Here is a 25,104-nt window from a genome sequence, read left to right as displayed (position 1 = left end):
TAGTCAAAGTCAAATGTAATACCTTTTTAAGACTTTTTAAGACCATACAGATTGAAATTGTATCGAATCATGACCCAAAGAATCGAACCGTGAGGTACCAAAAGATTCCCATCCCTAATAGATGGTAAGCTGTACATTTCTGTTTCATATTTAACCATATGGCAGAGATAAGTCTATTCAAGAAAAGTCTATTTATTGTCACAGTATTTTGTTCTTCGAAATCCTTAAGCAAACTTTCACAACATACAAAACGTACTTTGTCCTTTGTCATTTAGTAATGTCATAAGGTAAATCACACCGTCTTGTAGAAAGCAACTTTGCAGGAAACCCCTGTGGCTCAGTGGCATGATTGAACAGAAGACCCCTCACACAGCAGCCCACATCCTTAACCACTGAGCTATCAGGGATCATCATCTCCACTCAACATTTAAATGTGACATTGAACTATGTAGTTGTAACAACCTGCAGAGTTGGGGTGTCAGAAAACCAGAAGAAAGCAGGGCTCCCCTGTTAGCTCACTGGGTTAGTGTGCATGCTCTTTCAGACATGCTGGGGCAGTAGTTAGCTCACTGGGTTAGTGTGCATGCTCTTTCAGACATGCTGGGGCAGTAGTTAGCTCACTGGGTTAGTGTGTATGCTCTTTCAGATATGCTGGGGCAGTAACGCAACAGCCTGGATTCAAATCCACATTTGAAAATGTTTTTTTTACTTAAAAATGACCTTGTGTTCATGTGAGATGTGGGACGTCACCTTCACATAGTTTCATGATTCTGATCTCCACGACATACCTGGGGTTTAAAGACTGGAGGCTGGTCGAGTCGACGATGTGCATTTCAAATTCCTGTTTTATTCACTGCTCTTGTTCAATGTCTTTTAAGCAACATAACACAACACAAACAATCAAATCCGTTGTCAGGAAAAACAGTCATATCCACCACCAAATCAGAGTGGTTGGTAACAGTGTCCTAAATCCATACACAGCTGAGAAGACAGGTATTACAGGTACTGTTACATTACATGAGGTTGCAAGGCCAAATTTAGAACACACTATAACATATATTTTGATGCTAGAGGTCTTCATCAGAACACAACAGCTCTCCTTAAACCCAGTGAGAGCCACAAAGACTGGCTCAATGACAACGTTTCTATGGAAACAGAAGAATAGAAGGTTTGTGAATTGTTTGTTTAGGGTGTTTGAACTCCTGAACTGAGGCCACTCAGGACATTGTACAACCAATACCCTCTGCTGGTAAAAATAAAATAAGTTCAAGAAGTTCAACACTGTTTCATCTCAAATGTTCAGAGCTTTTTGCCAAACATGAGAACATTGGTGGTCCACTTAAATCCATTGGATGGTGCTAGGTTTAATCTCCTGGTTAGCTACCACCCAGCTGAGGTCATCGTGTCTCCTCGACACACAGTATTCACTTCCTGTTTGTAGGGCTGCAGTAAGTCGGCTCACATTTGGCCATCGTCTCTGTGAACTGGCCATAAGTATCTCTCTCTCTTTCTCTCTCTCTAGAAGGTGTGCTGTGATTGGTCGGCCTCTCACATAGAGGGCTCCTGCAGTACCACCTGGTCCAGCTCGGACACAAAGTGTTTGAGGTCGTTGAAGCAGCGTTCGCGTAGCTCCACGATGTTCTCCATGAGCGGCATCTGCAGCTGAGACTCCAGAGAGGCGTCCTTATCCACGAGCATCTTCACAACCATGCTGAAGGTCTCGCAGTCCTGCCTGAACACCTGCACACACACACACACACACACACTTGAATAAGACAATGTGTTCAGAAAAATTGTTACATAAGGCAGCATGCGAGAGCCAAGCTGCCCTGTCTGTCAGGAAGCAACAAGAAGCGTTGCTGCACAGGCCTGTCCTGGAACAGGAGTTCCTCTGCTGAGCTAGACGTCTCGTACATCATCTGTCCTCCACAGCTAACGTGGGAGCGCTCCCTGTGTGTCAGGACATTCCAGAGGTCATCGGGTCAGCTAAACAGTCAGCTGGCCAGACTGATGTGAGAAGGAGAGGGCCAGAATAGCCATCCATCTAGCTCTGGAGGAAGCACTTATCGCAGCTCAGCACCACGCAGTTAGGTGTGCTGGGAAAGTATTTCCTAAAGCGGGCTGAACTTCCTGTTTACTTCCCCCTACTTCCCGTTGCCCCTCCCCTGTTTACCCAATCACAAACAATGGCAAGCTGTTGACCTCTGAGGGGAGGGGACCACAGAGGTTATGAGGGGGTGATTGATAGAGGATTTGTGTGTGTGTGCGCGTGTGTGAGGAAGTTAGAAGCACACGGCTAGGTATGGGGTGCAGTGGGAGATGAGATGGCTAGACCAGATTGAGGGCAAAGCTAAACATCTGGCATGTGCAGAGAGCACTTCAGAGGTGGTATTGGGAGAGCAAACCAGAGTCAACTACCCTCTGTGTGTGTGTGTGTGTGTGTGTGTGTGAGAGAAAACACTGGGCGTGCGAGTGAGTGAGAGTCAAGAAAAGGTCTAAAACTGTTTGCAAGATGCACTGTCGACAGTTTAGCGGCACTGGGCTCTGAGGCGCAGCTCCGTGTGAGGGCCCAGTAGGCCCCACGGCAGAGTTGTCTCAGGTTTAATAGGTCCAGTAAAGCAGCAGTAGGCCCAATGGTGCAGGCATGGCCTTCATTAGAGCACTGGGGGAGCCTGGAGCAGTGATCCTTAAACTGAGAAGGGGCGTGGCTATGGAGCAGGGCCAGGGGAACCAGAGTCAGAGCATGTCTGTTGAAACGTTCCTCACCTTCTCTATCTCGTGAGCCTTGGCAGCGATGGCCTGAGCTCGTCTCTCCTTGAAGTCCTCCAAGATCTTGTGGCTTTCATCCACAGCGCCCAGCCCCTCGTTATGGTCTCCGTCCAGCACATGTGCCTCTTCCTGGGGTTCAGACGAGACCCAAAGACGGACACATGCACAGAGAACATGGGTCAGACAGAAGCAAAAAATTATAATCTTTTCCCTAAGCTTACCATGTTGCACAAATACCGACGACCATTCAGAAAGCGAAATCACGGGAGACCAGATTGTTGAAGCAAAAGTCGGGTCTTGTAGATGGACATCAAGGATCAGACATCACATACCCATGATCTAGATGGATAGCCCTGCAGTATAGTCTGTCTCAGTCCACTAGAGTCTGGGCTGATATCACACCCCAGAGCCTGGAGCATCGACTGGGCTCAATGTGTCAGAGGGAGAAATGGGACCAACATGGACCACTGCATCTAGACTCTTCTATTCTCTTGCCTCTCTGTCTAATTCCACCTCCTCCATCCACACTTCCAGATCATCTCCATCTTTCTCTCCCTGGCTCTAGTGGGCTAGGCCAGGAGAGAGGAGCCGCTCGCGCATGACTGACTGTGCTCATGGATGGAGGAAACCAAGCACAGGCTTCATATCTTATCACGTCCCCTCTTCGATGGCCACGAAAGAAGACAAAACGAGAAAAAAGAGTTAGAGGGGTTGAGAGGCCAAGAGTGTCTTAAAATACACACCCGGCTCGTAAACCCATCCAATTATCCCCTGTTCCATTTCCCCTGAAGTCGTGTGTTTGAGACGTGGAGGAGAGAGGGAGAGAGCAGGAGGAGAGAGGGAGAGAGTAGGAGGAGAGAGGGAGAGAGCAGGAGGAGAGAGGGAGAGAGCAGGAGGAGAGAGGGAGAGAACGGGGTGATCTTGACCATGACTCACAAGAACAACATCGCTCTCGGTCCAAGGGAGGAAACGTTCATGACTCAATATCTGTCTCCACCTCATTAGACACACAGCAGCCTCTTAGCCTTGGAGGAGCAAGACAGTCTCCTACTTTCTCACTTTCTTGACCGGGCCATAGATAGTGGAGGGGTGGGGGGGTTCTGGACCGGGCCACAGACAGTGGAGGGGAGGGGGGGTTCTGGACCGGGCCACAGACAGTGGAGGGGTGGGGATTCAGATTTGAACTGCCGTCTCCTGGGACGTTCGCCTGCCCTGGGGATCTGGTGGATTCACAGCCTAAGATGTGAAGCTGTTGGGGCACCGTCTATTGAAGCTCAGATCAGCTTCCCTTCTGATAACGGCTTGTGTAGCCCTAAACATCATGATCCGGAGATGGTATATAAAGTTATAATAAAGAGTTGCATGCTTCATGCTATGGTTTCACAGAAAAGGTTGCCAGTTTTTCTCCTGGCTTTACAGCCCGAGACCTCACCCACCCTTTCAGACCAGGGTCCTGCCCATGTGACCTGTGTGTGGGTCCTGTAGACAGAGGGCCCTCCCGCACAGACGTGTTGGTTGGAACGTAGAGGGCGAGACTGTTAGAACGAGCCCTTTCATCTCGACCCTGTGACCGTGCCTGTCTGAGCTAACCAGATCTAACACTGGGGGGGGTGGGTGCGTGTAGCGCGCACACGTGTGTGTAAGAAGAGGCCAGGGTGAAAGGAAACTCTCTAAAAGCATCTTTCATCACAGCAGTCGACTGGAGGGCGTTTCTTTTTTTTACGACGCTCAGTAGAAAGCGCACACATTGGGGACCTGAGTGAGTGTTCCTGCTGTGTGGGAGTGTTCTCTGATCTCGGGGCTACTGAACGCAGGGTCGTGTTCGGGGGGCAGGCGACATGAGCCTGATCAAAAGGATGAAACGAGGAACATGCTGCAAATATTTTACGAACAAACCCAGCAGCAGACACTTTGATGAAGTTGGGATTGCACCGACGTTGCGGAAGCATCTGGAAGTGCTTAACAGATGCTTCAACTTTGTCGTGTCGAAAGAGGCCTTTGTTTTGCGCGAGACAGCATGTGTGTGTCTTCATACATGCATATGTGTGTGTGTGTAGCGTCAGACAGTGCTCACCTTGGAGGTGGACGCTGTGCTCTGAGGTGAACCATCTCTGGACGCACTGACAGAAAGGCCTGCTGGTCGGTCTTTGTCTGCAGGAGAGAAGAGAGACAGACAGGGGGTGGAGAGAGGAGGGAGAGGGAGAGGAGAGAGACAAGGGGGATAGAGAGAGGCGAGGTGAGGGAGAGGAGAGAGACAAGGGGGATAGAGAGAGGCGAGGTGAGGGAGAGGAGAGAGACAAGGGGGATAGAGAGAGGCGAGGGAGAGAAGAGCGAGACAGATGAGAGGACAGGATGTGTGTGCTTCTACACACCTGGTAGGCAGTCTGATGACTAACTCTACCAGCTGTTCTGGTCACCTCACAGAACTACTCACCGGTACTCTAATCTAGACAGTACTCTACTCACCAGGTATTGTACTCTAGACAGTACTCTAATCTGCTACGAGGGGGACTAGATGACATGGCACTATTATGGGGTGTTTGATATATTGTGGTAGGCATGGAGATTAGGCAAAAGGCTGCTAGTTATCCGTGCTACACGTGGGTGGCTTTGGAGGGGCAGGCTGGGTAACCCTTTATCTGCCGGTCCACATTCTGAAGTAGCACCTCAACATTGGCATTTAAGATACAGTGAGGTCAAAGGTCAGACATTGGACAAACAGATAAGAGCGTGACCACTGGATGTCCCCTCCAGGGAGTGGTGGCTACACAGCACAACACAGAAAGCTCTACAGACGATGTGGCCCTGCAGGTCCTGATCTAAGACCAGCACCACCTTCCCAGCCCCCAGTCTGAACTAGCCAGATGGGAAATGCCGAGCTGGTCTTAGGTCAGCCGCTAGAGCCGGTCCAGCTGAGAGTACAGACCCAGGAAGTCATGTCCGGCCTGCGGGGGGTACAGTGTCCCCCAGAGGAGATCTGCTCCTCCACCGTGTCCCTGGGGACAGTCCACACCTGAAACGCCAGTGACATCATCACACGGGGACGAAAGAGACAGGTAGATAGGATAGGGGGGGGAGACTAGAGAGAGACTGATTTGGGAGGCTGAGGAGAATACAGGAGGGGTACACACTCTTTCCCTGCGGGGGGTAGGCCAGCCCCTTGGCCCTGTCCGGGGAGTACCCTCTGCTGCTGACCGAGGACCCGGAGCGACTGTGGGGGGAGGGAGGCACGTCTCTGCGCTGGGGGGAGCGCTCCCTCACGGGGGGGAACTGCCCCTTCCTCCTGTAGGGATCTCTCTCCTCGCTGGGCGGGGGGGGAGGAAGAACCAGACCATGGGTTGCTAAGTGACATTCATAACACTGTAACACCATCCACAAAGGCACTGTGGGTAGAGAGTGTATGTGTGTGTGTGTGTGTGTGTACCTTCTGTCCAGGTTGAGGATGGCCTGCATCAGAGTGTCATCACCCCCCTCTGGCACCACGGCTGAAAGGGAGCGAGGGGCGGGGTACATCTGACCCCGCACGCTGGGAGGGGCGACAGCGCGGCTGCTGCTTCTGGAAGGAATCACACACACACACACACAGAGAGTGAAGCATCTATAAAAAGGTATATCAAACTTTACCTACCTACCCGTCTGGGGGAAAAGCTGAATTCAAGCTATTCAAAATGCTACCCAAGGCTTTTGCACGACCAAATACGGTCACAGGTTTAAATAGCCGTGTTGGCATTCTCAGACAGTTGTAACTGCTGTAGAACAAAGCTGTTTATCTGTGCTTCATCACTCTGAGCAGAACTGAACAGCCAGCAACAGACTGACTAAGGACAGGCATACAGGACTGTCATCGGATCTGGGCCTTGAGAATCAAGTCTCTGAAACTGTTGGACTGCCTTTATTATACAAGTCAAGAGAAAGCACACTCCAAGGCTACAAGGAAATGTGTGTTTGTGAGTCTGAGGGGTTGTCCCAGGACAAGAGAGCATGCAGAGACAAGTCTAAGTGGGCCACGGCTGACTGTGATTAATGGTGCTGTGTAAACAATCATCTCACATACACACACACACACACACACACACACAGGAGTGGTACATAAAGCATAAACACGCTGCTGAAATGATCCTGGGACTTGGAGGAGCTGCACAGAACTAAATACATGGAGCAATGCTGCCCCCTAATGGTCACTATTGTCCTTACACCAGTGGGTCCCAATCCTGGTCCTCGAGGCCCCCTGCCCTACGTGTTCTTGATGTTTCCCTGCTCCGACACACCTGATTCAAATGGAGGGTCTTTTTCAGGCTTGTGCTGAGCTTAATAAGGACCCACTGCCTTACAGTCAGTACTTAAAGATGCCATCTGACATGACACCAACAACAGTGCCTCTGTGTGTGTATGAGGGAGTCAGATGGCTGAGTGATTAGAGAATCGGGCTAACTCAGAAGGTTTCTGATTCGATTCCCGGCTGGAAAAATGACGTTGTGTCCTTGGGCAAGGCACTTCACCCTACTTCCTCGGGGGAATGTCCCTGTACTTACTGTAAGTCGCTCTGGATAAGAGCGTCTGCTGAATGACTAAATGTAAATGTGTGTGAGTATGTACGATAGTGTGTGTGTGTAGGCCAGGTGTTCAAGTCAAAGCTACCTAAAGTCCATCTGGCGTGTTGTGTGTGGCTCCTCTCTGGGTCCTCTGTAGAGGTATGGGTCCTCCTGCAGCCGACAGAAAAGATGAAACATCCACAGAGGTCAGAGGTCACACTAGACTGAAGGACTGGGCATGGGTACATCCCATGCTTGCCACTCCCAGATGACTGTATGGAGGGTAGGTACAAACAACCATGGATGAGCTGTGATGAACCAGACCTCTCAGACTTATAAAGAGATGGGACACATGGACTGAGTCCAGCTAGGAGCGGTTAGGGAATCGGGCTAGTCATCTGAAGGTTGCCAGTTCGATTCCCGGCCATGCCAAATGACGTTGTGTCCTTGGGCAAGGCACTTCACCCTACTTGCCTCGGGGGGAATGTCCCTGTACTAACTGTAAGTCGCTCTGGATAAGAGCTTCTGCTAAATGACTAGTAGGAAAAAAGCTAGACAGGGGGGATTCCATTCTTATTTAAAAGCCTCGATTCCGAGTATTTCATATTCAAGTACAACTTTTGACTTACTCTTCTAGCGGGAGGAACAGCCCTGCGCTCGGGCGGAAAATGCAGGCTATCGCCATGGTATCCTCTCTGTTCCTCGCCATGGTAACTGCGTGGGGCGCCTCCATTGGGGTAGAAGCGGGCTGGGCCCTCGTACTCAAATGCCCGGCTATATTCCTCCTCTGGCCGACCTAAAGTGGACCTCCTCTCCGCTGCTCCAGGGCCACGAGGGTACGGCCCCTACAGGAAATAGGTTAGGATTACATGAAGGACTTTCACTTCAACGGAATGATTGTGTTAGAAGCCTCATTACTCACAGCTCTGTCCTGTATGAAGCGTTCCTCATATACCTCACGGATGTTCCGTTCCCTCCTATATGCCACTAAGAGGAACATTCAAGCAGTTAGCCTCCACCAAGCTCACATTTTATTTTTTACAAATGTTTTGATTGTGTAGGATATGAAGCGACTATAACGTATAATATAAAATGCATGCATACACATTTTGTGTTTTGGATCTCTTGTCTCATTTAATTGATATCCTGCCCATTTCATTTGTTGCAGACACACAGAACATCTCGATTTCTATTGATGTTCTAACTCGCTCTACGCGAATATAAAACCTTGACCAGCTTTGCAAAAGTGTGTTACTTACTTGTTAGTTCAAGAGTTTGAGAATTGTTGATGATTACCTAATCCAAATCTTCAAAACGAACTGTGGAGAAGATGGAGGATTACATGTATGCAGATTATACAGCAGCAGGTAAGGGTACTAATTGTAAGCAGATAACAGTGTCAGACCATTAATTATATCGCTTGTGCACAGGTCCATTTCGGTAATTGTGAACGACAGTCAAAAGCAACTGATGGATCATGACTGGCAACCCGGTAGAAAGCAATAAGCACTGTGAGACTTTTAAAGACATTTGAACATGCAACATACAACTGAAAAAAATACAAATGATATGGTGGATATCATAACTTTAGCTAACAGCGACGTAATTAACCAGGCTAGCTTTGTATATGTTATGTGCGCGTTATTGCACTTACCAAGTAGCAACAATATGCTAACTTTAAGATAGCTAGCTAGCTAGCTGTCCCTCACTGAAACGTTGTAGACAGCTGCACAGCCGTCCATGCTTTGTTCTCACAATTATCTTAAACAGACTTAAGAAACCTATATTTATGTCAGACTGATACCGAATAGCAATATGAATATCACATGGCAAGTCCAAGTAAATTATTCTATAAATAAAGATTTACGATCGCAAAAGTATGACCGAATCTTCTGATCGTTGCCATTTAGTCACCTTTTCCGGTTGTTGCAGTTTGTCATTGGTCAGATAACTGTTCTAACCTTAATGCGTCATTTTACTGCGCCTATTTACTATCTTGTTTAGGTGTCCCATTTTTGCACGATTTTAAACGTTATTGAGGGATGGTTTGCAGCAAATAGCGAATATTCAGCCCGAAGACCGATACATGTTCGGTAGGTACTGTAATATTAAACAGAATATCTACCATTTAGCTAACTAGTTATTTAGCTTGCTAGCTGTGTCACTAGTATTTGACTGTTGAAGCCATCTAGCTATAGCTGACCAACTAAACTACATATGAGGACCATATTAGGATGTATTTTATAATTAATTCACTGTATTTTATAGAGTTGTACCCTTAGAGTCTCGTCAATATGAGTGGGGGTTTGGCACCAAGCAGAAGCACAGTCTATGTGTCAAACCTGCCTTTCTCTTTAACCAACAATGACTTACACAAGGTATGATATTCACACCCCACCCACTGAATAGTAAAACGATCTCCTGTGTGTCTGTGCATGTGTGTCTGTGTGTGAGAGAGCTAGAGAAATCATTGTATACCTTAAGAATTGTTTACCTTGATGATGGGTCATTAAAGTGTTTCCTCATCGCTTTACAGCTCTTCACAAAATATGGCAAAGTTGTAAAGTGAGTTCATTTTGGAGAGAATGCATATGTCACACAGGCTTTATAATACAGTTTTATCGGTAATTGAACTGTGGTCAAATAAAGTTTGATTCTTCTAGAGTGACCATAGTGAAGGATAAAGAAACGCGCAGGAGTAAAGGTGTGGCGTTTGTTCTATTCTTGGATAAAGAGTCGGCACAGAACTGTTTTAGGTCACTAAACAACAAACAGGTATGTTATGTTTTCTAGAAATACTTCAACATGAATGGTGTAGTCCCTTTCATCCTGGATCCGCTGTTGTGTTCCTGGCTGTTACTCAGCTCCCCCTCTCTGTCTGTCCTCAGCTGTTTGGTCGCACGGTAAAAGCCAGTATCGCCGTTGACAACGGCCGCGCCACAGAGTTCATCAGGAGACGTAACTACGCAGACAAATCGAGATGCTATGAGTGCGGTGTAGGTTGCCGTGGATAATCCTGTCTGATACCTGTCCTTCTCATCTGGTAGAATATTTGATTTGAAGATGCTGAGTTGTATCTAACACAATATGGGTGTCAGATGTGTCAGATGGCTGATCGGTTAGGGAATCGGGCTACATATCAGAAGGTTGCCGGTTCGATTCCTGGCTGTGACAAATTACGTTGTGTCCCTGGGCAAGGCACTTCACCCTACTTGCCTTGGGGGGAATGTCCCTGTGTTTACTAAGTCGCTCTGGATAAGAGTGTCGACTAAATTACAATATGACTGGGCTCTTGTGTTGTAGGATACGGGTCACCTGAGCTACGCTTGCCCCAAGAACATGCTGGGAGAACGAGATCCCCCGAAGAAGAAGGAAAAGAAGAAGAAGAAAAAGGTTGAGGAACCTGAGGAAGTGTAAGTGTAATTTACCAAGAACATGCATATAGTATAGTAATAAAATAGACAAACCAGCAACACTGATATGCACACACTGCTTCCCTGTGAGTTTTGGACCGTTCTGTTATTTCATACTCCTCCCACCAGTGCAGGCAGTTATATATTTGCATATTTTGCTTTGTATCAGTCCAGAAGAGGAAAGTGAAGAGGAGGGTGAGGATCCAGCTCTGGACAGTCTGAGTCAGGCCATCGCTTTTCAGGTCAGTTCAAATGAGATCAATGTTGGAACACACAGCATAATCACATTTGTAGGGGCCAGGAATTATTTCTTTGTATTATTGTTTACTGTTGTGTGGTTGCGGTGTGATGGATTTACGTGGGTATGGGCGGTGACACTCACTTAGTGTTAAAGCTCCTGTGCACCTGTGGGCTTGTATGGAGGAAGAGGGGGTGAGTGGGTCGCCTGACTTTTTTGACCGCAATTTTTTTTTGATCACAACATTTTTCCAGATCGCTGTAATTACCTTTGAGTATGATTTCTGGACATTCAAATACTTCAATACTTTTCAGCAATGAAAGCCACGTAGACGTATTTCTTGGATCTCTGCAAATCTTTTCTTTTTATCAACGCGTCAGCCAACCCAAGTAACCCAACCTCAGCAACCTCAGCAGCCTCTCAGCAACTTTTAGTTTGTCCCATGTAGTCGCTACAACATTGATGTTACCCATCACAGCTACTACTAGTGTTCCATGCCCTGCTTCCCCCCCCCCTGACTTCCTGTCCCCACATGGACTTCCTGTCCCCTCAGCAAGCTCGCATCGAGGAGGAGGAGTGTCGAAGGAAACGGACGGCCCTCGCTGCTGAGGACGCTGCTCAGGCGTCTACGTCGGACGACTCCAAGAAGCCTCGGATCAAGAAGAGCGCCTACTTCAGTGACGAGGAGGAACTGAGTGACTGAGAAGGTCTGGTCTGAGAGACTATGGCCTGCTAAAGACAGTTAGAAACGAACGCTGTAGATCTTTTTTACGAGAGGTTAAAGTGGGGTTACATGGGAATGAGAGGTTAGAGTAAGTCCAGTGTAACGGTATGTTTTTGTATATTTATACATTTGTCTACCTGAGTCACAGATTGACTCAGTCAGAGATTGACTCAGTATCTAACTCTCCACTAAAACTTAGTTGTAAATATCATTGATGATGTAACTGCTCCCTGTTATTGTTGTCCATGTTTGGAAATAAAACGTTTCAACAAAAGCTTATCTTCAAGATGTTGAATAATAATATAATGGAGATCTCACTGAATGCTCTTTATTGTATTATGTCGACCAAATGGCTAAAAGACGTTTGATTTAAATGAGAAGTACTCATCGGTGTTCATCAGGAATGTTGGACCTGTTCACAGCGACAGGAAATGCTGTGAAATCTGATTGGAGGGAGTGGGTCACGTGATAATTCGCCAACCGGAGTTTCCACGACAGCTGAAGCCGTGCGGTTCGGGCGCATCGCTTTATCAACATATAAGGACTACGTCCTTATTTAAACATCCACAAACTAACTTTTGATAGCATGGGAGACAAGAGAAGTCCTACAAGGTAAGTAGCCGCTCACTATTTTTGTGACATTGATAGTAGGCAGTGGATATTAGCACACATTATTGAAACAGTCCAGGATCCGTGTGTGTGTGCTTGTGTCTGCGACGATGTGTGTGTGTGTGTGTCTGGAGGGGTAATGTGTGAGTGTCTCAGAGTATGTGTGTGAGAGTGAGGGATACAGTGTAGCAACCATGGCGGACTGTCTGTTTTATTACGGTGTCAGACCAGCTCGTGCCTTGTGAACCATATCCGTTTCGACGCTAAATGGAACGATTCCAGATGTTTAACGGCGATTGAGAAGGCTGCAAACACACGCACTCACAGCACCGTCTGTCGGGATGTGCAAGTGATCTCTGTCCGTTTGTTTTGTTCGAAGGCCGAAGCGTCAACCGAAGCCCTCTTCAGACGAGGCATACTGGGATTGTAGTGTCTGTACGTACAAGAACACTGCCGAAGCTTTCAAATGCATGATGTGCGATGTCAGGAAAGGAACGTCAACACGGTAAGTAGTCTGAATCAGTTCTGTGTTGTCGATAGTAAATGTAACAAATACGTCTTTAAATACCAATAGCTTTTCGTAGTTGCAGCTTAAATATTACAACCCATTTGAATTACTCAACACCGTACTTATTGTAAGTAGCAAAGACTTAACACGATAACATCTCAGATAATGTTTGTTACTAACATTTCAAAACAGTGAGACGTCAGGATAATAGGCGGGCCTAGGGCAACGTTAATGGGGGAAATATTTTTTTTCTAGCGACGGAGCAGCCCAGTTTATAGCCATTTAACCTATTTATTTATTACAGAATAATGCAGATTAGTACATTTATGGCATTTGTAAAGGCGTATTAAATGTTCACAATACATGCAAATATAATATGAACACAGTCTTAACTATCCAATTACATCAGTCCTGGCAGATGATCACCACCCATTCTTTGTCCAGGCTACAGCCCCAAACGGCATCTTTAAGTAGCCAGCATATGGACCTCCTGTCGCCCCCTTCTCAGATACCAGAGTCTCATTGATAGAGCTGAGTTGTGGCTGTGTTAGATGGATGATCATCCTGTATGGTTAGAGGATATCCCTTTTCTTCTGCTACCTCACCTAGCAAGCTAGTAGATCTCACCTCAGTAGACAGGAAGAGGCTGGTGACACCACAATATCTCCACGGGCTGGTGGGGGTGGGGTGGGAGGTGAGTGTGTAATCATGGCTGCCCTCTTGTCATCCATCTTGTGGTGTGATGTTTTGGTTGCAGAGAGGGGGGAGGGGTGGGGGGGTCTGTCTCTCTGCTCTGCCCTGGGGCTTCTATTTGACATCTGGGCCTCTGACTCACACTCTGAAGAGATGACACTAGCCTTGTCTTCCTTTGACACAGTGTTCCATAAAGGCATTCCAGCTTGGAAGAACAGAGCTCCATGTCTGGTCTCTAGCAGAGCTTGAACGTTATCTCCCTCCTCCATGCTCCACCAATTATCCCAGTTTGAAAGAGACGTTTTTTAAATGAGGCAGTTAACTGTGCAGATGCAATTTGCCTCGTTCGTAGAGAGTGTGTGTGTGTGTGTGTGTGTGTGGAGGGATACTAGCTGAAAAGAGGGTGCCACAGCAGCTGCCAGACAGACACCCAGAGCTCATTAGTATGCAACGGCTTAATCAGGGAGCTGTCATCAGAGACACAGCGATCTCATCAGGACATTAAAGCAGCCAGGGGGTTCAGCACACACACACACCTACTCACACTAAGAGAGAGAGAGAGAGCTGTAAGGAGGTTATGCTTGTCCTTTGTACACTATAGGCAAATCTGTCCTGATTGCCCTACACAAGGCCCTGGCACCGGAAAACAGCCTGAGCTGAAGCCACAGGGACATGACTGAATTTGACTTCCTGCCATCCTGCCTACACACACACAGACACACACACACACAGTTATGGGGCTGTGGCTCATAGAAGACTTTGGTAATACGGCTGACAGACAAGATTATGGGATTCCTTTGTCTGACATGTTTTAAGAGTATTAGTATCATGTCTCTGAGGACATTGAGTCAGAGCTGGTCTTGTATTTAGTGTGTCAGTCATAAGGTCCTTTTATCTTAGTCACATAACATTTACTCCTAAAGGAATCCACAGTCACAGAACTCAGGAGGGCAGGGGGAATAAGTAAATGTGAGGAGGTGAGGTAGCAGAGAGGGAGGGAGAGGCAGCAATGTAGGAGATTGCGTGCGGACAGAAGTTAAAGGATGAAGATGAATGTTTTATGAAGCTGAGCTTCAGCAACGCCAGAACACCAGACTCACTGGAAGCACATTTGTTCAGGCAGCGATCAAGCACACCAATCACAAGAGCCCATTCTGATTTGGACTCATTATGTGAGAGGGTGAGAGGACGAGGGAGAGAGGAGATGTGTAACGGCCCGTAGAGGCAGCAGCACAAGATCACACCCTCATGTCTGTCACTTTCATTTGACAACAGCCGACAAGTTATTGACCTATCAGAGGGGTTTTAAAAACAACACAGCCACTACACAAAGCCAAAAACATATTCCACAGCCGAGTACTGGGAGCAAATTGTGTTTGACCTTCCTCTGCGAGCACACAAACACACGTACACAGACACAGCACAATACACACACACCCACACAGCACAACACACACCCACACACAAACACACATACACCACCTGCCCATTAATCTGAGTGCTCTGACTCATCAAGCCCAGGAGGAAAGCAGTAGCTTGTATCAGAGTATAACGTTTCCACCAGTTATCCTACAATGTTTTTTGTTTGTGTGGGTGGGTTCGTGGGTGAACTGACTCAGGCTTTCTCCTTCACCTCTACAAACACACCTCTACAAACACGCACACACACACACACACACACACACACGCATAGAGAAAAGCATCCTCATTCCTTCTCACTAGACCATGATCGTGTTAATGTTGGAGCCAGGGTGTGTGTGTGTGTGTGTGTGTGTGTGTGTGTGTGTGTGTGTGTGTGTGTGTGTGTGTTTGTGTGTGTGTGTGTGTGTGTGTGTGTGTGTGTGTGTGTGTGTGTGTGTGTGTGTGTGTGTGTGTGTGTGTGTGTGTGTGTGTGTGTGTGTGTGTGTGTGTGTGTGAATAAGGGGGGGGGGGTATAACTGGGTTTAGGAAGTGTTATAAACCACAGGAGAGTGAGAGCCATCTGTTCCAAACTCACTGTACCACACATGCACGCAAACATTCACACACACATGCACACACACCTTGCCACACAGAGTAAAAGTGACATGTTCAGGCAGAGAGAGACATTAATCAAGTTGGATTCTCTCCCACATGCAACACGCAGAACTTGCTGACAAGGAGCACATACACATACGCACACACCAGGTGTCTGATCTGTTGGGGCTCTGGGTACTTGGAACAGTGTGTTACTCATCTCACTGTTATCTCTTGGTAGTGTCATCTTCGAGGAAATACAGACTGGGGAAGGGAATAGGAAATGCAGAAATGGAATGGAATATTGTATTCTTGTAAGAGACAGTTTTGCATAGCACCAGTCCAATAATGAACAAAACTAAGAAATGAGTAGGCCCATTGATCTTCCAGGACTGCAGGATGTGTCACAGACAGACAGATAGTTCGAAAGATAAGAGACTGTGTTTTTCCCTAACCTCAGCTTTGATTTCTAAGTGCAACTCCATTCATTTGATCCAAAATTGTTGGCCTTGTTGACTATCGATCTGGATATCTCTCCACATATACACACACAAACATAGTTCAACAGGCAGCTGCATTTAGAGTGTTACAAAGTGAGAGGGAGATTCAGTCCAGACCCCCTGTGGTGTAATTGGACTCTAGGTCTATGTTGTGCTTCGATAACATCTCCACGGTAACATCATAATCGCCCTGTAACTGGGTTATGTCGAGACAATCCTCCGAAATTCTCTTCTGAAATGCATTCCAGCGTTCTAAAAGAGATTTAAATGTGTCAGCAGTTCTGTGGTGGCGTTCTGTGAGGATCCCGGCTTGGGCTCCGTACTGTATATAGGCCAGCACATTCATTTACATACTAGTCTGTACCACCATATCCTATCATGGCTACACTTTTTAGATGAACATGGATTCAGGTCATCCAGCCACACCAGTGCTATCAGACTGTTTTCCTGGTCTACTCTGGATGCCTGCAGGGCTGTGTGTGTGTGTGTGTGTGTGTGTGTGTGTGTGTGTGTGTGTGTGTGTGTGTGTGTGTGTGTGTGTGTGTGTGTGTGTGTGTGTGTGTGTGTGTGTGTGTGTGTGTGTGTGTGTGTGTGTGTGTGTGTGTGTGTGTGTGGGGGGGGGGTGTGGGGGTGAGTGACAGACTGAAAAGGGAGATCACTCTGCAGTTACACGTTTTTTCTCTCTCCCCTCCCACTCTGGTGAGACAACAGATGGGTCTTTCAACACTTGTTTTCCGGGTAGATCTGCCAGTACTCAAGTCAGACAAGCAAGCAGGACCTCATGTATGCATGGAGTGCTTCCTGGAGCAATTGCTTAACTTTTACCGGTATTTCAGAAGATTCATAAGTTATTTCAGATGAGGGTGGAAGTGGTTGCAAGTGCATCTACCAGACAAGAGTATGTGGTTTCATAATACTCCACAACTCTCTGTGGTCTTTTGTCTCGATACTATTATTACTCAGCATGTGCCACTCTGCTGACTTCAAGGTGACTGCATGTCTACGTACGTATTTTAGAATGGACAAGTCTATTAAACCTCCGCACAGAGATCCACGTCTGAGGACAAACCCCTGCTTTAGCCGCCTCCTACCTCTGAGTCCCCTCTCAGGACCATGTCCAGACATATCAATGTGTTCATACCTTAATCCTCTCTTCTGTCCTCTCCTCTCCTCCTCCACCATCCCCACAGGAAGCCTCGACCTGTCTCTCAGTTGGTCTCCCAGCAGGTGACGCCACAGTTTGCTTCTCCCACGCAGCCTAAGAAGGAGAAAAAGGAGAGAACAGAGAAAGATAGACATGATAAGGAACCAACACTAAAGAAGAACAACCACAAGAAGATGAGGTGAGCGTTTCAAGCTCAGACGGAATAGGGCGTTTTCTATAAAGGGCAGATTAGAATACAAAGTGTGTGTATGTGTGTGTGTTTATATTTTTTTATATACGTTATATGGTTTATTGTTTATTCTTATGGGATTGAAGAATTGCATGTTAGGTTTTTCGCTGGAAAGCAAAGCATAATGTTCTATTTAAATATCCCTCTCTCCTTTCCCTCCCTTTGCCCACCCCTTCATAGGCCGAGGTTAAAGAACATTGACAGGAGCAGCGCTCAGCACCTGGAGGTGACGGTGGGAGATCTAACTGTCATTATCACAGACTTTAAGGAGAAGCCTAAGCCTTCGTCCACCACCACCACCACCACCACCTCCACAACCTCGGTCTCCGCAGACCACCACAACCAGAGTGGCTCCAGCTCAGACAACACAGAGAGGGGGGTCTCTAGGTCATCCTCACCCAGGGGGGAGGCCTCCTCCGTCAATGGAGAGCTACACTAGGCCCCAAACCTGGCAACCCCAACCCCCATAATGGATTTACCATGCCCAAATCCTTCTGAAGTCACAAACCCTCTACATTTGACCTCAACCCTCTCCGCAATGCCAACCTGGACCTAAACTCCCAACATGGCAACCTCAAACCTCTGGACCTTAACCTCTTACCTGGCACCCCCAACCCCCACATTGGACCTCAACCCCCAATCCGAGCCACTCTAAGGGACCCTATCTATTAAACCATAATGTTACTTCTGGACGAGTCTTTGTTCTAAATTGTAGTGAATGGTTGTAGAATCATTGTTTAGAACTTGGTTCCCGGCCTGGCTAATTCTGGACCTGTACATGTAGCGGCTACAGGTTGTGCTTAGTTAGGAAGATGATGGTGCACCAGGAACAGCATACTCCTCTCCTGGAGGCATCAGTTGGTCTGGCTTCTGGAATACACTACAGGTTCTGAAGAAACATTTGAATAAAATCCCAGTTTAGGTAACTTTAGGTTGAAACAGTTGTTATATTCTATGTTGATAAACCTGATCTCCTATGACCTGTTGTACAGAATTGGTGTGTTAGGCATCCCAACAGTGTTACCATTCTCCAGGCATGACATTGTGTTTCAGAGTTCAGTACTTGTTGCATTCTGGGAGAAAATGTGAGGACATTTTATTTCTTGTGTCACTATGGAGACTTAAATATATTCTAATTGGTTCACTACACTAGCTGGGACTAGAAGTGGATTAATGAGAAAGATTTTGTTGGTTAAGAATGTTCATTTTTTGTTGTGTCCACTTTAAACCCACCTGGTACCATTGATGTCATACTCACCATTTTTATTTTTGTTTTGTTTTTTACATTATTTGGATTGACCAAACTTTCCTGTTTAGAAATGTATGAACATATAGGTTAATGTATGAAGATTAACAAAAGAAAATTAATGAAATTATGTGTTCAAAAAGTATGCTGTCTGATTTTTTTCTGTCTGGTTAGTGATTGGTAACATCACTAACCAACATAAATTGGTAACATATGTCGACGATGAAAGAAAAAGCAATAATAGTTATTTAGTAGGCATAGCCCTGAATGTCTAAAAGTGATGATATGCTTTAAAAATCTACTGGGAGTTATCAGCACCACTTGGTATACAATAGCCTCCTATTCAAAGCAACAAAATAACTCCTAGTTTGATGTAGGCCTAATAAAATATTTTGACGATAAAGAAGTGAAAGGAGTGCATATTTAAGTTGTTTCTGTGAAAGGGGGTATAGGCAGATAAAAGTGTTTTTTTCCCAGCTAATAAATTACACGTAGGGGGAGGGCTTGACTTTTTTTTGTCTCCCTCACCCCTCCCCCAGACCCTAAAGTCCTGCCAAATGTGTACCAGCACGGTCCTGTGTCATGCCTGTGTGCTCTGAAAGCGATTGAACTTTCGATAATGCGACGATACATTCGTGCATTCCTCGTGTGCACGGTGTTGGCCGTGTTATCGGTATTGTACGTGTACAGTAAACTATTCTACTCGACTCAGTTGGACGGAGGAGGCGTCGGTAGGATGACGTTCTTGTCGCCAGCTGCTTCCCAGCGGAGAGCCATCGGACAAGGAACCAAGCTAGTAATAGACAGAAAAGGCCCCGACAGCCAACATTGGAATAACAGGTATTGTATTTATAGACAATTTGTATAATATACCGGTCTCACTTCTAGCACATGTTTAATTTATTTCTGCTGTTTGAACTTCCATTGAAGCCAATGGACAAGCGATCACTTGCATATTGTGTTGTTGATGCATATTAAGCAAAGCATGGGCATGTCAGAATCATTTGTTGCTTTATTGTGTCGTTGCTATTTCCAAGTCCCTGTTGGCGTCTGCTATTGGCTACGTGTATTTGATTCCTTTAAATAACTTCTTGCATTCCTTAACAGTTATAAATGATATCAGTATACTGTAGTAATTTGACTAATAGGTCTAATTGAATGAGAGGCAGCTTCTGCAAACACACATTTGTTTTCTCAGTTGCTCTTTTTCTGTAACTGTAAATCTTTCACATAATCTCTATCATTCACTCACGCACTCGCACACAAAAACACACTCCTGTTCAATTACCTCTCAACCTTGTGTCAATCACTGGAGGTGTGACAGAGTCAGAGCATTCCCAGAGTGGGGGTGGACAGACCACGGATAAACCTGAATCTAGCTTACCTGTTAAAGTGGTGTCACTCGTGTCAGTATACACCCAGGGTTTGTCACGTGTACTGAGTGAAACTCGTAGTGTTTCAATAGTGAAACAGGGTTCATATTGTTTGTCTCTAACAGAAGTTCCCTCAGAGTCGTCACATGTCTTAATCATGTCTCTCTCTCTTTTAGGAACATCATGCGTCAGAGGGTTGAGAGCAATCCCAGTCCTGCTCCCATCATGCACCTTGGCGTGGTGGCGTGCGGCCAGAGGCTGGAGGAGACCCTGACCATGGTTAAGTCTGCCGTGCTCCTCAGCTCCAAGCTGCTCCTCCTGCATCTGTTCTCTGAGGAGCTTCTGCACAGCAGCTTCACACAAGCGGTGGGTTCTGCTGCCTGCCGGCCACAGGACTTGTACTGAGTCATGGAAGTACTGACTGGAATGCTGCTTATACTATGAAAGCACTGGTAGTTACTACCGGCATAGTATTGCCTTTTTTGGCTGTGCTAACAGTTTCTTTACCTCTGGTTAAATCGAAGTGTGTGTGTGTGCGTGTCTGAAATGCTTGCTTCTCCCTGTGCTGTAGATGGAGTCTTGGCCTGGTCATGTGCGCTCCAGGTTCAGCTACAGGCTGTACCCCATCACTCTCCCCCAGGAGCACGCTGCAGAGTGGAGGAAGCTCTTCAAACCCTGTGCCTCCCAGAGGCTCTTCCTCCCTGTGAGCCCCTGTCTGCTCTCATACTCATTGGCTCTCACACTCTCCTGTCCAGTAGTTTGACTCTTTACTGTGATGTGGTCGTAATCAATGTGTTCTTTTTGACTCCCCACCTTTCTTCTGTTCTGTCTTTCTCTCTCTTTCTCTTCGTCTCTCTTTGTCTCTCTGTGTGTGTGTGTGTGTCTCTCTCTCTATGTCTCTCTCTCTATGTCTCTCTCTCTATGTCTCTCTCTCTATGTCTCTCTCTCTCTCTCTCTCTCTCTCTCTCTCTCTCTCTCTCTCTCTCTCTCTCTCTCTCTCTCTCTCTGTGTCTCTCTCTCTCTCTCTCTGCGTCTCTCTCTCTCTGTGTGTGTGTCTCTCTCTCTCTGTGTCTCTCTCTCTCTTTCACCCCCACACACACCCTTCGCCCTCAGCTCATCCTGAAGGACGTAGACTCCCTGCTCTACGTGGACTCTGACGTCGTGTTCCTGGAACCTGTCGACGCCCTGTGGGTGTTCCTGACCGCCTTCAACTCCACCCAGCTGGTTGCCATGGCGCCGGAGCACGAGGAGCCGCGCATAGCCTGGTACAACCGTTTCGCCCGCCACCCGTACTACGGACGCACCGGGATCAACTCTGGGGTCATGCTGATGAACATGACCCGCATCAGGAGCACCTACTTCAAGGTCAGGGGTCAACGTTTCGCATTTAACTCTGCTTTGTCACAATTCACGCTGGTAGATAGGTGTAGCTCAGTGGTAGAGTGTTTGGCTGCAGAGTAATAGGTTGTAGTCGTAACCCTTCCATCGCTTTGGAAACAAGTGCAATATATAAATGAATGCATCATTATTCAACTCTATACTGTATGTTAGCTGGTTCACGCTAAGGAATGGACACTAGTTTGAACCACCAGGTGGCATCAGAGAGTCACAATCCTATTTGAGTGCAGTGGTGGTCGTTGACTGTTTTTCTGTCCTGCCTGTTCAGAATGACATGACGTCCATAGGACTCAGGTGGGAGGAGTTACTGAGGCCTCTGCTGCAGAAATACAAGCTGAACATCACCTGGGGAGACCAGGACCTGCTTAACATTATCTTCCACCACAACCCTGGTCAGACGCACACACACACACACCACATTTAACTCAGTGAGCTTACCTGCTAGCCCCAGTCTGTGCCATGAGATGTAACTCCACCATCCCGTCCTCCAGAGTGTCTGTTGGAGGTGTCATGCCAGTGGAACTACCGTCCAGACCACTGTATCTACGGCTCCAACTGTGTCTCAGCAGAGGAAGCTGGGGTCTGCATCCTCCATGGCAACAGGGGGGTCTACCATGACCACAAACAACCTGCCTTCAGAGCTGTATACGATGCCATAAAGCAGGTATGCATGCACGCACACACAGATATACACAGACATACATTGTTCCGAATTTTTGTCAACGATCTTGCTTCATTTGCTTAATGGCGTGGCCATATACAATGGCCTACAGCAGATACTTACACACACACACACACACATACACACACACACACACACAGACACACACACTTGCTCTGGTCATGTGTGGCTGCTGTTCTGCAGGTAATAAAGTCTCACTGTAAAAGCCAGGCCCAGGAATGAGCAGTAAAGTTTTAGTGCTGACGCTACATTTAGAGTTTGTGCGAGTGTGTGTGTGTGTGTGTGCGTGTGCGAGTGTGTGTGTGTCCATGTGGACAGCACTCTATCATCAGCACCAGATCAATACTCCGACTGTAAATGCAGCTTTATGACCAGGCGCGGGTATGTGAGAGCGTACTCGTAAAACACTGTCGTTTTAGTGACCTGATACTAGCTGCCGCTCCCAAGGCAAATGAGTCCATGGTTAAAACCTAATACCCATTTGATTTCCTGTGTGCGTAGTAAAAGTCCCTTCATTATTGAACAGTAGGCTTGGTTTTTACTTTAATTGCCTCATGACATCAGTAAAACAAGAGCAAGTAAATCAAAGTATATTCCTCAGGGTCTGTCATCCTTAACAGATGTATGCAGCAGTGTTGTGTTGTGTGATGTGGTTACCTGGTGAAGGACAGCTCTTCTTGTCCTCAGTACTCGTTTGACGCGGACCCAGTCAGCTCTCTGCTGCGCCCCCTGGAGGCCGCACTGCAGAACACCACCCACACCTACTGTGGCAAGGCCCACCACCAGCTCACCAAGAGACTGGCAGTCAGTCTAACCAGCACACACAGAGACTGACCTTCCAGAGCTTTCCAGACTGGTCTAGACTTTAGGATGACTGCAGCTTGTCCAAGTCTTTTACCTGAGTCTGCCCTGGACAGCTGCACATTGTTGTGTCCATCAAGACTCTCATCAAGAGATATTGGAGAATCTACGTTATCCCCATGTTCACATGGAATATACACACCGTGGGGTAAACACCAGGATGGTTCTGGTAAAGGCAGGAGGACTTGTATGTCTTTACTACTACTTTATTGCACACTATACAATACATGATTGTACATTTGATTTGGCATTGTGGTTCTGCTTGCATCGGCTCCCTGCCGCATCCACGAGACACTGTCTGGACCTCCGAGCAGAGAGCAGAGACGCATTCCCCCTAAGACAGGAAACAGAACCAAGGGTGGAGGCCGGGGAGGCAGAGGCAGCAGGAAGACTGATGTCTATGTCGCACTAGCGATGCATATGCCGGGATACCCCGCTATATACCCCGCCCTATTAGGAGGGAGTGCCCTGCAGCATTAATAATGAGAAGTCACGCGTCCTCCTTCATGAACCAGCTCCGCTTGTTAAAGGCACATTTTGTCAGGAAATCTGTGTTCAAACTGTCTGTGACCCACTGTGCCATGTTGTCGTGTTTGTTACCAATGTGCATAAGTTAGTGTTTGTTTTCTATTCATATGCAATTCCAAAGTTTGTTGTGTTTTTTTATTTGCACTGTTAAACGTACAAACAATGATGAACATCAGGTAAAAAAAAGAAAGAATGTTTCTTTGGAATGTTGTGTTCTATGTCCTATATGTTTGTATTTGTGGATTGTGTAGCATCTCCATGTGTATCCCAGAATGTGTAAACAGCCAAATGTTGTATAATTTATGCAATAAAAACTAGGTGTGTAACAATATATCACAATACAAAATGTTTACAATACGTATCGTAGAGTTATGGCAATATTTTTACAATATTACGTCTGTTTGATCTTATTGATTGAGCTACCAGTGTGCGACCTACTCTGCACCTGTGTCATGCGGGCATTCACAGAAATGGCTTGAACTCAGTTAACTGTATGTACAACAAAGAAAATGAATGAAACTGTTTAATGTTTTGGAAATAAAATCTGTTAATTGAATCTTTTTAATTTTAAATATCTAAATATCGTGATACGTATTGTATCGTACACCCAGTATCGTGATACGTATTGTATCGTACACCCAGTATCGTGATACGTATTGAATCGTACACCCAGTATCGTGATACGTATTGAATCGTGAGCTGATTATCGTTTCACCCCTAATAAAAACCTTTCCACTGTCAATTGTGCAAATGTCTTTCCAACAGGTGGCAGCATTTCACATCATATTTACTGAAGACAAAGATGGTTGCTTCGTAGTACCAGTGCCTTTGAAATATCAACACCCTATCAGCAGGACCTGTTAGATGGCTTGGCATATCCTTGGTGTCCACTGACCACACTATGTAAAACCTAAGGTGAACAGACCATATATTCAACACAGATATTCCATATTATGTAATACCTCACACACTCCAAACAACCAGCATATTTCACGTTGATGTTTATATTTTTCCCAATACCTCGACCTATTTATAATCCACCCACAAGAATGTTTTTGGAAGTGGATGGATGCCATGTCTTACTGAATCAATACAACAGCCAATAATCTATGGTTTGGTCCTCTAGGGCCACCGTAGCCTGACTGATGATAAAGTGCAGCTGATGGACCAGAATCTCCAGCCTACAGCCTGTTATTCTCCATCCTTGGGGCAGTGGGAGAGAACATGGGGCCATCCATCTGACTCTCTGGACCAACTCATAACGTTGACAATAGAACCCATTCATCTCAATAAGTCAGCAGGAGAGGTTATCAATTATTTTTATTGGTACGCCTGGACAAAATAACCATGTAGCATTCATATCCCCAGGGAAGAAAGATCCATGGAACAACTCCTTATTGGCAAGCTGCACAATTTGCCTGGAACTGCAACTTTTATATCCTAATAAATAACCAGGATTTTATATCTATTGTCATCGGGGATGGAAGAGGAGATAATAGATACAGGGCCATGAGCTAAATGAGTGTTCCCGTTTGTTTGTGTGGATGTACATTATTGTCCATCTTTAAGGCTGCTGGTTCCAAGGTTGCAAATCTGGCAAATCTCTCTGAGAGAGAAAGTGGGGTGAGAGTGTTGTGAAGA

General features: G+C 46.5%; 4 protein-coding genes across 5 annotated transcripts; 3 read left to right on the top strand and 1 right to left on the bottom strand.

Moving 5' to 3' along the window:
- Positions 1-71: 71 nt before the first annotated feature.
- Positions 72-9,220, bottom strand: pphln1 (periphilin 1). 2 transcript variants are annotated; one of them, XM_047022573.1, is made up of 11 exons: positions 8,956-9,220; positions 8,561-8,620; positions 8,224-8,288; positions 7,931-8,146; positions 7,408-7,472; positions 6,194-6,325; positions 5,901-6,073; positions 5,696-5,782; positions 4,844-4,920; positions 2,767-2,898; positions 72-1,740 (listed from the first exon to the last, which is right to left on the bottom strand). In XM_047022573.1, coding segments are annotated over exons 2-11 (1,140 nt in total). In that variant the 5' UTR covers positions 8,562-8,620; positions 8,956-9,220; the 3' UTR covers positions 72-1,548. The 2 variants fall into 2 exon arrangements, with proteins under 2 accessions (XP_046878529.1, XP_046878530.1); XM_047022574.1 differs by lacking the exon at positions 5,696-5,782 and having other exon boundaries at positions 8,956-9,219.
- Positions 9,221-9,223: 3 nt separating this feature from the next.
- Positions 9,224-11,955, top strand: zcrb1 (zinc finger CCHC-type and RNA binding motif 1). The gene is made up of 8 exons (XM_047022575.1): positions 9,224-9,394; positions 9,570-9,679; positions 9,838-9,866; positions 9,965-10,076; positions 10,190-10,297; positions 10,605-10,714; positions 10,884-10,956; positions 11,506-11,955. Exons 2-8 carry the CDS (start codon positions 9,596-9,598, stop codon positions 11,653-11,655), a joined length of 666 nt encoding a protein of 221 aa, XP_046878531.1. The 5' UTR covers positions 9,224-9,394; positions 9,570-9,595; the 3' UTR covers positions 11,656-11,955.
- Positions 11,956-12,137: 182 nt separating this feature from the next.
- On the top strand, positions 12,138-18,766 carry LOC124469613 (YY1-associated factor 2-like). Its single transcript, XM_047023010.1, has 4 exons — positions 12,138-12,288; positions 12,665-12,790; positions 17,172-17,324; positions 17,556-18,766. The coding sequence occupies exons 1-4, from the start codon at positions 12,263-12,265 to the stop codon at positions 17,812-17,814; spliced, it is 564 nt and encodes a 187-aa protein (XP_046878966.1). The 5' UTR covers positions 12,138-12,262; the 3' UTR covers positions 17,815-18,766.
- A 101-nt stretch (positions 18,767-18,867) lies between these two features.
- On the top strand, positions 18,868-24,012 carry LOC124469612 (glucoside xylosyltransferase 1-like). The gene is made up of 7 exons (XM_047023009.1): positions 18,868-19,461; positions 20,171-20,360; positions 20,566-20,697; positions 21,108-21,359; positions 21,661-21,784; positions 21,884-22,056; positions 22,762-24,012. Exons 1-7 carry the CDS (start codon positions 19,241-19,243, stop codon positions 22,906-22,908), a joined length of 1,239 nt encoding a protein of 412 aa, XP_046878965.1. The 5' UTR covers positions 18,868-19,240; the 3' UTR covers positions 22,909-24,012.
- The last annotated feature ends 1,092 nt before the right edge of the window (positions 24,013-25,104 follow it).

Source organism: Hypomesus transpacificus, chromosome 7, assembly GCF_021917145.1.
Source record: "Hypomesus transpacificus isolate Combined female chromosome 7, fHypTra1, whole genome shotgun sequence".
NCBI lineage: Eukaryota > Metazoa > Chordata > Actinopteri > Osmeriformes > Osmeridae > Hypomesus > Hypomesus transpacificus.
This window is presented reverse-complemented; position numbering and strand designations above follow the sequence as displayed.